Below are 12831 nucleotides of genomic sequence, written 5' to 3'. Positions count from 1 at the left end.
GGTCACTTGAAACTGAGAAAAAGTCTTACGGAGATCAGCTACCTCTAAAGAAAGACCCTGAAAGCGTTCAGCCAAAAGTGAAACCGGATCCATGCTTGAGACGGTTTTGGCGGCTGATAATGTCACGGATGGTGTACAGGAAACAAGACAATACCATATAAACAATGTCTCTCTGGATCCACAACTAAGGAAAAAAGGGAGACCCCTGCAATAGACCTGCCGCTCTCCCTCACTGCTCAGCCTATGCGAACACCCCAAAGGTGGATGGCCGCATATCCACGTTCCTCGGCTATCTATTACCTGAAGACCCTACAATAGTGAAGGGACACGACCACCGGCTCCCTACACTGACACGGAGGGAGTCAGTGTCACCTGGATCCAGAAAAGACAAAATCATAAATACATAAACAGCACTTATCTTGCAGACGACTGACGAGTGGGAACTGGGAACAGCATGCACACACACTCCAGGAAGTTGTATCAGCCGCACACTACTGCATTATGGGGAGGAACTTAAAGGGTAGCAATTAGTCCAACTGCATGACAGCTGAGATAGACTAACGAGATGAGAAACTAAACCAAAACAAAGAAATTCAAGGAGGAGGATCTGAGAAGCTCCTGTGAGCGCTTCTCAGCTGTCTGGCTGTGACAGTACTTGCCAGATATTACTGCAGCTCCTTTAATGTTGCTGTAGGCCTCTTGGTAGCCTCCCAGACTAGTTTTCGTCTCGTCTTTTCATCAATTTTGGAGGGACGTCCAGTTCTTGGCAATGTCACTGTTGTGCCATATTTTCTCCACTTGATGATGACTGTCTTCACTGTGTTCCATGGTATATCTAATGCCTTGAAAATTCTTTTGTACCCTTCTCCTGACTGATACCTTTTAACAATGAGATCCCTCTGATGTTTTGGAAGCTCTCTGTGGACCATGGCTTTTGCTGTGGGATGCGACTAAGAATATTTCACGAAAGACCAACTAGAGCAGCTGAACTTTATTTGGGGTTAATCAGAGGCACTTTAAATGATGGCAGGTGTATGCTGACTCCTATTTAACATGATTGTGAATGTGATTGCTTAATTCTGAACACAGCTACATCCCCAGTTATAAGAGGATGTGCACATTTATGCAACCACATTTTTTATTTTATTTTTGTTTTCTTCCCTCCACCTAAAAGATTTCAGTTTGTTTTTCAATTGAGTTGTACAGGTTTATAGGTCACATTTAGGGTCCATTCACACGTCCGTTGTTTCTTTCCTGATCTGTTCCGTTTTTTGCGGAACAGATCTGGACCCATTCATTTTCAATGGGTCCTGAAAAAAAATCGGACAGCTCAATGTCTGATTTTTTTTCAGGATCCATTGAAAATGAATGGGTCCAGATCTGTTCCGCAAAAAACGGAACAGATCAGGAAAGAAACAACGGACGTGTGAATGGACCCTAAAGGTGGAAAAAGTTCTGAAATGATTTATCTTTGTCTCATTTTTTTTACATCACAGAAACCTGACATTTTAACAGGGGTATGTAGATTTTTTATATCCACTGTATATGCATGATGAGGGGTGTTAGGACACTGTATATGCATGATGAGGGGTGTTAGGAGCACATACAAATAATTTTGATTTTGGAAACGGACAACCTCTAAATAAAAACTCAAGCAGAAACTGTAAATAAGATATAATAAAAAAGTGATACTTACCCCTTTTTTTCCCTGTTACTTTCTGTGTTGTGCAATGATCCTCTCCCAACCTCTGTTTTTCTGCTTGTAGAGGTGATGTCTCAAACACATCACGTCACTGCTGCAGACAATCAAAGACCTCAGCAGTCCCTTGTACTGCTGAGGCCAGCAATTGGCTGCCCCTGACCTGTGTGGACGGGACATCACACAGGCACCGGGAGGCACTATCTTAATGCCTTTCTTCTAACTAGCCTTTCATATGAACATTTACATTTTGTTTATTCAATCCTTTCATCTTGTAGTGGATAGAACTGGCGGTTACACATTGAGGGCAAATGCTATACAATATGCATAACCATTAATATACAGTATACAGGGAATTACCAAAAATAAAGTGTAGCAGATGTCAAACCACATTTATTTCAACTGCAAAATGTACACTTAATCTGTTGTATAGACACTGACATCTTGATTGTGACAAAAGTTCTTATAAGTTACAGAACTTGATTAAAGTCATATTTTAAAGCTTCATTCCCTCCAGCAGACAATCTTATTTTGAGTGAAAGATTTTTCCTTCTATCTGAAGGAATTCATTTTCTGTATTAAAAAAGTGCAAGTATTGCAAATATGTAATAACACCTCCAAACATACTGTGAAATTTATGAAAAGGGAAATTAGAAAGCTATAAATAAAGTAGGAGCACTTACCCAGCATTCCCATCCCCAGCATGAATGCATCCATAGTGTAGGGGAGACCTCTCGCCCTTCCTCTCGTTCCAGGAGGAAACATAACCTCTTTAGGCTGTGCTTTCTTACATTCAACCTACAGAAAAAATAAAGAAAATCGCATGATGAGATGTAAATTAATTCCATTCAACTGTCAAGTAACAATGCTGATGGCAAAACTTAAAAAAGACTGTAGTTTCTCTTTAATGTGAAATTAAAAAGATTGAAATTGACAGATACAAATGGTGGACAAATAATCAACTTAATCTTAAAGGGATATTCCAGCTAAAAAAATAAATAAAAGTTTATGGCAAATCTGTAGGATATGCTATTAATGTCGCATGGTTTGGTCTCAGAGGTGAGAACTGGAGATCCATGTCCCCCATGAGATACATCTTTAGGAGTCATTTGGGCAGACTGACTGCTTACTTGGCATGACTAAACATAGAGTTAGCTGTCAATCGGTGAGACCACCAACATGACTCCTAAACATAAAAAAGCAGAGATTTAAATTAATAAATTACAAGTTATAAGGAATCTTTTCCTATAAACTTTATCAATCTGCTCAGCTCCTCCTGCTCCACAACATGCTGTCAGCAGATTGCAATGCATTTTCATGGCGACAGGCTCCCTTTAACACGTTAAGGACCCAGGAGGAGAATGCTCGTCCTAAAGGGCCAGTACTTAGTGCCCGGGATGAGCATTCTCGTCCTGCAGTCATTCCTCCCTACCGCGTGCGGTGCCGCGATCAGCGGCAGAGATCCGGCTGTCACTGACAGCCGGATCCCTGCTGCATCCACTAGCATCGGTTATAACGCAGATGTTGGTGGATTAATCCCCCATATGGCGCGGTCAGCACTGACCGCGGCATATGGGAGGTTTGTGCTCCCTCACCTCATCCATTGGGTCCTCGATGCTGTGGCGGGGACTCGATGGTTTCCATGACAGCCCCAAGCCATTCCAAGGCTTGGGACCCGGCATGTAGGGAGGCCTAAGAGTGTAAGAGACTACAGTGTAAGAGACTAACAGTTCAATACAGCAAAATACAGATGTATTGTGCTGCATTGAAACAGGGATCAGACCCTGTAATGTTGAAGTCCCAGAGTGGGACAAATAATAAAGTGAAAAAAAAGTTTAAAAAAAATAAAGTTTTACAAAAAAATGTAAAAGTTTCAAGTAAAAAAAAAAAGCGTCCTTTTCCCAAAATAAAGTAAAAAAAAAAAGTAAAAAAATATGGAAAGCAACAAAAGTAGACATTAGGTATCGCCGCGTCCATATCGACTAGCTCTATAAAACTATCACATGACCTAACCCCTCAGGTGAATAAAAAATAAAAACTGTACTAAAAAAGCAATTTTTTGTCACCTTACATCACTAAAAGTGCAACACCAAGCGATCAAAAAAGCCTCCCAAAATAGTACCAATCTAACAGTCACCTCATCCCGCAAAAGCCCCTACCTAAGACAATCGCCTAAAAAATAAAAAAATAAAAACTATAGCTTTCAGACTATGGAGACACTAAAACATGATTTTGTTTTTGTTTCAAAAATTATTTTATTGTGTTAAATGTAAATAAAAAAAATGTTTTTAAAGTACACATTTTAGGTATCGCCAGGTCCGTAACAACCTGCTCTATAAAAATATCACATGACTTAACCCCTCAGGTGAACACAGTGTCAAAAGCCATTTGTTGTCACCTTACATCATAAAAAGTGTAATAGCAAGTGATCAAAAAGTCATATACACCCCAAAATAGTGCCAATAAAACTGTAATCTCATCCTGCAAAAAATGAGCCCCTACCTAGGAAAGTCACCCAGAAAATAAAAAAAAATATGGCTCTCGGACTATGGAGACACTAAAACGTGTTTCAAAAATGATATTATTGTGTAAAACTTAAATAAATAAAAAAGCATACATATTAGGTATCGCCGCGTCCATAACAACCTGCTCTATAAAAATATCACATGACTTAACCCCTCAGTTGAACACCGTAATAAACAAAAATAAAAACTGTGTCAAAAGCCATTTTTTGTCACCTTACATCACAAAAAGTGTAATATCAAGTCATATACACCCCAAAATAGCCCCTACCTAAGACAATCGCCCAAAAAAAAAATATATATGGCCCTTCGACTATGGAGACACTAAAACATGATTTTTTTTGGTTTAAAAAATGCTGTTATTGTGTAAAACTTAAATAAAAAAAGTATACATATTAGGTATTGCTGCGTCCATAAGAATCTGCTGTATAAAAATATCACATGACCTAACCCCTCAGGTGGACACTGTAATTTTAAGGCCTCATGCACACGACCGTTGTGTGCTTCCGCGTCCGTTCCGTCATTTTTCACAGTTTAGCGGAGGTCCCATTAATTTCTATGGAGCTGTGAAAAACTGATAGTCCTCAGTTTTTTCTCCGCGTCCGTGATTCCAGTCCGTCAAAAAAATATAACCTCTCATATTCTTGTCAGTGGAGAACGGACCCATTCAAGTCAATGGGTCCATCAAAAAAAATGGATGCACAACTGGTATGTCATCCGTGTCAGCTTTTTTCTACAAGACCTTGGTGCAATAAAATTTCACTTTTCATTAACCTTCCTTAGAGTTTCTACACTAGGGGTGCATCAGGGGGTCTTTAAATGTGACACAGCAGCTTAAAATTATTCCAGTGAAATCTGCCTTCCAAAAACCATATGGCGTTCTTTTCTTTCTGCGCCCTGCCGTGTGCCCATACAGCAGTTTACGACCACATATGGGGTGTTTCTGTAAACTACAGAATCAGGGTCATATAGAGTTTTGTTTGGCTGTTAACACTTGCTTTGTTAGCAGAATTTTTTTTATTAAAATGGAAAATCTGCCCAAATAGTGAAATTCTGAAATTTTATCTCCATTTTCCATTAATTCTTGTGGAACACCTAAAGGGTTAACAAAGTTTGTAAGATCAGCTTTGAATACCTTGAGGGGTGTTGTTTCTAAAATGGGGTCATTTTTGGATGGTTTCTATTATGTAAGCCTCACAAAGTGACTTCAGATATGAACTGCTCCTTAAAAATTGGGTTTTGGAAATTTTCTGAAAAATTTCAAGATTTGCTTCTAAACTTCTAAGTCTTCTAATGTCCCCAAAAAATAAAATGGCATTCACAAAATGATCCAAACATGTAGTAGACATAACGGGAATGTAAAGTAACTATTTTTGGCGTTATTACCATCTATTATAAAAGTAGAGAAATTGAAATTTGCAACTTTTTCCAAATTTTTGGTAAATTTTTTTTTAGAAATAAAAATGAAATTTTCAATTTTACCACTATCATGAAGTACAATATGTGACGAGAAAACAATCTCAGAATGGCCTGGATAAGTAAAAGCGTTTTAAAGTTATTACCACATAAAGTGACACATGTCAGATTTGCAAAAATGGCAAGGTCCTTAAGTGCTGTCTATTTTTATTTTTATATTGATGACCTATACTCGGGTTATCAATATCAAATCGGCCGGGGGCAGACTCCTCATACCCCCATCGTTCAGAGAAAGCAGCTCCGGTTCGAGTGCTCTTCATAGTTTACATGCTCGCCGCCGAATCTGCAACAGTGAGCAGGTGTAATTATAGCTAAGCCGTCCCATTCACTTCAATGGGACGGCTCCTTCCTATTCAAGTGAATACTATAGAGCCATCTAATCTAAATGAATGGGGACACTGGAATGTAATTACACCTGCTTACTGCTACGGTTGCTTCGACTAGCAGGTAAGTCAGCTGATCAGCGTGGGTCCTGGGAGTCAGACCCCTGCCGATCTGATATGGATAACCTATCCTGAGGGTAGGTCACAAATAAAGCAGACAACCCCTTTAAGGAAGGAGGTCACATCATCTTTTTGCAATATGTATATCTTAACGGATGCCTCAGACTGATACAGTGGCTTCTGTTCACCATAGAGTCGCATAAGATCATATGAGTGCGGGACAATAGTCCCACAGGCCGCCCGACGTCCACAGCATCATTGTAATCTATAATGCTGTGTGCTCCTGTGCGCACGAACAATGCCGCTCCGGGACATATGGCCCGCTCACGGACCGTACATCTCGGAGGGCATACGGTCGTGTGCAAAGGCCCTAAGTATGAAGCACTGTGACATCAGCCATGACCTTATATACATGATATAAAATACTGAAGTGCACCTCAAGTAAATATCAACATCTTTAGATGTACATCATTTTATGTTCTCAAAAGGTATGTAATAAGCCATAAAAATTGTCATAATTATTGGACAACTTTGATCTCTTCTGGGCACTTTGCTCAGTAATTTTCAAAGTACTGTAAATGACAAAAAGAAAAAAGGGAAAGGAGAAACAGTGAGGGTTTAACTTACGGCATCAATTCGTACGATTTTAAAGGGGTATTCTGGTTGTTTGAAGTTACCCTTATCCACAGGATAGAAGATAAATATTAGATTGGTGAGGGTCCTAGCACTGGGACCCTCACCAATCATGAGAACAGGGGCCCCATACCTCCTGCGGCCTCACTAAAATGAATGGCGCTGCAGGTCGCATTCCCGACCAGTGGTAGGACTCCCACCGATCTAATAGTTTATCCCCTATCCTGTGGATGGGGGATAACTTCAAACAACTGGAATACCCCTTTAATATTTAGTACCTAGTGGATACCTTAATAAATAAAACTTCGTTTTAGTTTGCAATCTTCATTACTTTATTAGTTTTCAGACTCCCTAACATCCATTTTGCAACCTTCTCCTAGTTTTAGACTTTTCTCATGTGGGGGTGTCCCTTCTAGCAATGCATGCTGGATCTGTGTGTCCAGGATGCTGCTGTTTCCCCCCTGCAAACTGCCATTTGTGTGCCACACATACAGCCTTTATGAGGTGCCCTCCTTAGGTTCTCTCTCCCCTTCCCATTCACACATCCTCCATGTAAAACATACTGCCGCTATCTCTAAGGCCTCATGCACACGACCGTTGTTGTGTTCCGTTCCGCAAAATGGGTTTCCGTTGTTCCGTGATCCGTTTTTGTTTCCGTGTGTCTTCCTTTATTTTTGGAGGACCACCAGACATAAAGGAAAGTAAAAAAAAGTCTAAGACAGGTTTGCCATGCAAATAATAGGAAAAAAACAGACGCGGATGACAATCTTGTGTGCCTCCGCGTTTTTTAATGGTCCCATTGACTTGAATGGGTCCGCGAACAGTTTTCCGTGAAAATAATAGGACAGGTTATATTTTTTTGACGGACTGGAACCACGGATCACGGACGAGGATGGCAAATGGTGCATTAGCCGAGTTTTCAACGGACCCATTGAAAGTCAATGGGTCCGCAGAATATCACGAAAAACGGCACAACGGACACGGAATAAAACAACGGTCGTGTGCATGAGGCCTAATACTGAGAAAAGGTGGGGGAGAGCAGAGAGAACTATCAGCAACAGGAGCAGTGCTTTGACAGATTTGTCAGATTCACCGGACGGGTGTAGGACACATGTTCTGCAGAAGCAAAATAGCAGTCAATTTTTGAAAGACGACTACTTAGAAAGTTGCTAAATTTTGCATTTAGGAAGCTAATAAACAATAAAAAGGCAAGGTGATCATAGTCTTTAAAAAGCTACTTCCATCTATGAAAAGACACATTACCTGGTTAGCATGAATTGAGCAATTGGTGAAACTGAATCCCAAATATGTAAACATTTAGCTTCAAAATGTTTTTTCCCCCCATTTGCATGTAAAAAAGGCAAAATCTAGTACTTTTGCCAACATATCAAAGAAAAGTTGAGATACTATGCATATATTTCTTTAAATAACAGCGACATATGATATTAGGTATAAGAGTGCTATCTACAAGTTGTTAAGACTCTGAAGTCCTGCCGAAAAAATGAGAAAAAATGATCTTTCCACCACACGAAAAATTTAAATCCCTTGAATTACACTTTCAAATAGCTGTAGCATACTGAGAGCCATTACTTGCCAGACAGTGCTTTTAATCATAGATTTATGTTACACTAGACAATGTGTCATCTCTCACACACCGGACGCACAGTGGGAAACAGAACACAGTACTGTGTTCTATCAGTCGGGTGTCTAAGAAAGCAATGTGCAAGGGATGGGTTCCAACATAACTCTGCTTTCCCCCTACAGCATTTGGCTGTTTAATAGGGGATATCCTTTTGTACTTGCTATTGTACAGCAGGGACAAAAAAGAAAAAACAATCCATGACACTGCGACAATTTTCTTATCGTAGTTCACCATAATTTAGGTTTAAATGTCACCTTATAACGAGGCAATTACTGACTAGTGATCATTAGCGAGTCATCCAAATTCATAGTGCCTTCTGAAATAATACACCTAGCACAAGTGGAAGCTTCACAGAATAACACCGCTCAAATGAATTCTTTTATCTCTAGGCAGGCAAAGAAATATATTGTATTTGTGAATAGGTTGGAATCAGATCAGATTTTACAGTTGGCATGAATTGCACAACCATTAAATAATGTGATGTTAAAAAAACTAAAGAGAAGGGGGCAAGTGTGAAGACTTTTTAAGCACCATGATAATACAAAAAAAGGAGGCTATTGTGCTATAGCAGTATTAAAACAAGTGTTCTAACAATGTGTGCCTATTTTGACACCATCATTGCCTTTTACATAATTAAACATGTAAAAAAAAACACAGCAAATGGACTGACAGTATTAATTATGAAATGGAGTGTTGCCTAGTGAAGAAACTCTTGGAAGTGGCAAGCAATCTCAGAATTCAGTTTCAATCATGTGGCCATGTCCGTAAATACTCATGCTTCCTATGCTTCTGTAATAAGGACAGGGGGCATAGACTGTAGAAGTCAAGCAATGGAAACACAAGGCAGACTAGTGAGTGACAACAGCTTCACTGGTCAGAAAAAAGTTTAGACATGCCTCTTCATTCCTTGTTTTTTTTTATGTTCCACATTGTGGATTCATGTTGAAGATGTGAAAATGTTTTATAATTTAGTTTCTTCACAGTAGCTCTCTTTTGCTTTGATGTAAACTTTGCACAATATTGGCATTCTTTCAATCAGCTTTATGTGGTATGGTATGGTTTTTAGTTAACAGGTATGTCTCATGAGGAGTTAGTTTGTGGAATTTCTTGCTTTCATAATGTGCTTGAGACCATCACTTGTGTTGTGCAGGGATTGGTGCACAGTTCCATACAGTGTTTATCCCTATTTTACTACTGTTCTAATCCACAATATGGCAAGAAACAACAGTAAAGAGAAACAACAGACCACTATTACTTTAAGACATGAAGGTCTTTGAAGATACCATCAAGTGCAGTCATGAAAACCATCAAACGCCATGATGAAACTGGCTTTCATGAAGACCACTCCAGAAAAGGAAGACCAAGAGTTAACTCTGCTATGGAGGATAAGTTCATTAGAGTTATCGGCCTCAGAAACTGCAAGTTAACAGCACCTCAAATTAGAGCCTACATAAATACTTTACAGAGATCAAGTACCAGACAGATCTCAACATAAACCGTTCAGAGGAGACTGCAATAACAAGAAGAGAACTGTTTGGGCCAAGAAACACAAGGAATGGACATTAGACCAGTGGTAATCTGTACTTGTCTGATGAGTCAAAATTTGAGACTTTGAGCTAAAGCCACCATGTCTTTGTGAGTAGCAAAAAAGGTGAGTGAATGGTTTCTATATGTGTGGTTCCCACCATGGAGCACGGAGGAGGAGGTGTGATGGTGCTTTCGGCTGCCACAGCATTCTGCAAGGACATGTCATCCCATATGGTTTGAGCTTAGTAATTCTATCATTTGTTTAGCAATAGTACAATAACCCCAAATACACCTCCAGGCTATGTAAGGGCTATTTGACCAAGAAGTAGAGTGACGGAGTGCTGTGTCAGTTGACAGACTCCACAGTCACCATTCCAGGTGACCACCTCATAAAGCTTAATGAGAGAATGCCAAGAATATGCAAAGCTATCACCAAAGCAAAAGGGGCTACTTGGAAGAAAAAATAAATAAAACATATTCTTGAACAATTTTTTGTTTAACCAGTGTTGAGCTTGGTTTCAAGTTTGGAGTACAAGGTTCGGATTATCTAAGAATTCCTTTATGGATTCCGCTACCACGGACAAAAAGTTATGGTCATTACTTAAAGTGTAAAACTTTTTTTTTTTTTTTTAATGTGTAGGGGCAGTGATACTGACCATTGTTGTAATATGCTTTAATTACTGAAATCATCCATTTCTATTAGAAAAAATAGCTCTAAAGTGGTCCATTGTGTGCCTTAGCAACACACTCTGTCTTATGTTTACTTTGTTTACTATTGCTAAGGCATAAAATGGGCCACTTTGGAGCTACTGTATTTTTCTAATTGAAATATACGATTTCACTTATTAAAATGTATTACAAAAATGGTCAGTATCATTGCCCCTACAGATTAAAATAAAGAATGACAGTTACAAAATGTATTAAAGGAAATAGCAATGTTTCGGCTCCAACATGAAGCTTGAGAAAGGCTTCATGTTGGAGCCGAAACGTTGCGTCACTTATGGGGGGAAAAACACATCCTTTTTTTTATCGCAATCTCGGAGTGCTGCTCTACTTTTCAGTTATACAATTTGGGTAAGCCTCTCATCTGGAGCTAGCACCCATTCTCAATATTGGTTGGTGCTGCCATATTTTCACTTTATATATATATATATATATATAAAAATACACACACACACAATATGGTTACAAAATTGCATTTTTGCCATGTTTCCCTTAGGTTTCAAGTGGGAAGATGCTGAAAAACAGAAATGCAAAGATGTACTGATAACTTCCTGGGCCAGATTTAGTACCAAACAAAGCTGGTCATATGCCAAAGCCAGCCGGGCATGATTGTTACTGAAATTTGGTGCACATTATGTGTTCATGGCAAGCCAATGGTAGCAAGCCAGTCAGCCTACCCCCGGGTGCCTCAGTAACTGCTCTTAACAGCAAAAAACGTAATGAAGATATATTACAACTGTCTATATGTTAATCAAAGGTGGAGATACACTGAAGTCCTTATTAAATCGTGTGATTATCATGAAATCTAGTCTGCAGACAGTTATGGACTTTGTAGCAAGAGAGCCTAAATATTCTAGTTCAAAAGATGCTCTAGGCCTGTGATGGCTAACCTCTGGTACTCCAGCTGTGGTAAAACTACAACTCCCAAGATGCACATTTGCTTGGCTGTTCTCAGAACTCTACAGAAATTAATGGAGCATGCTGGGAGTCGTAATTTCACCACAGCTGGAGTTCTGGAGGTTAGCCATCACAGCTCTAGGCTGTCGTATACAACAGAGGCACAAATAATACAAAGCTACCAGTTATCATGTGCGCAGAGAAATAACAATACGTAGTAAAGAGTGGCTAAACATGTCACATCATTTCTTAATTCCCCTATCGGTGACAGTCTATTCACTGTTTTATAGATACCTGCTGCCTGTTACCAAGCAACTACATCCAAATAAATTTCAGGTTTATACAATTTTCATTTAGGTAGCAGAGGTTAACGCAGTGTAATGGGATGATTTAAAACAAACACACCTACTCATTGCTTTCCACTGCTCAGGCATGAAACCCAAAAAAACAATAGAATAGGGAACGTGAGGAACTATTTTACTTTATATTGTGACACATCCCAATGTGTGAACTATTTCCTTTAATACATTTCTCAAAACACCTCCATATTTCACAATCTTTGTCCTGTCGTTAGTGTCTGCTAGACATCCTTTGACAGGAAAGTGGAGAACAAATAAAGCCTCTAATCCCCCTCCTCCTAGGTAAGAGACACACATGAAAGGAGGATTGGAGTAGTGTGTTCAGTCTAAACTGAACAAGAGAACCAGAGAAGCCTGGAAAGTGTATTCCTAGAGTAGGGAGATAATACATCTCACAGAGGGGGTCCTGTGGGACAGTCACTTTAATGTGGATCCTCTTAAATATCTATCTGAATATTCCAGGTAGCGCAAAAGCCACTCAGAACACCACTGTAGATATATCAAGCAGTAGAAATAGTCCTTTAAACAGCTAAAAATTGTCACTGTAGTTCAGAAGCTCACTCAGCTCAAACACTGCAAAAAGCTTATTTGCTCGATATACATCACAAGATCTAGTCAATGATCTGATACATCTCTCTTATAAAACAACTGCACTTCAAGGAGTTCAACCAAACAAGTTGGGGATCGAAAGTATAGTTGCCCAAACCTTAAGTGACGCATAGATGGTAATCTCCAAGGAGTGAGATTACAGGTCCAAACAGCAAAAAATAAAAAATCTAATAAATTTGAACTATGGTATAAAGGTTATAGATATGGCTCAAAATATTTAAAAACAGATAAAACTAAATTAATATATGCTTCTGGATAGCAAAAAAAAAAAAAGCCTTTTCAGAGAGCAATCGGCAAAATT

The 12831-nt window shown here is 39.2% G+C and overlaps 1 protein-coding gene across 3 annotated transcripts in view; it reads right to left on the bottom strand.

The window, feature by feature from the left end:
• The window catches only part of MSI2 (musashi RNA binding protein 2), a 691995-nt gene that overhangs the window by 172800 nt on the left and 506364 nt on the right, over positions 1–12831 (bottom strand). For all 3 annotated transcript variants that reach the window (XM_040424888.1, XM_040424889.1, XM_040424890.1), the window contains exon 9: positions 2383–2497. In XM_040424888.1, coding sequence (XP_040280822.1) covers positions 2383–2497 — 115 coding nt within the window. The remainder of the gene's footprint in view (positions 1–2382; positions 2498–12831) is intronic.

Source organism: Bufo bufo, chromosome 3, assembly GCF_905171765.1.
Source record: "Bufo bufo chromosome 3, aBufBuf1.1, whole genome shotgun sequence".
Classification (NCBI taxonomy): Eukaryota; Metazoa; Chordata; class Amphibia; order Anura; family Bufonidae; genus Bufo; species Bufo bufo.
Note: the sequence above shows the minus strand (reverse complement) of the source record. Positions and strands in the feature narration are given on the sequence as shown.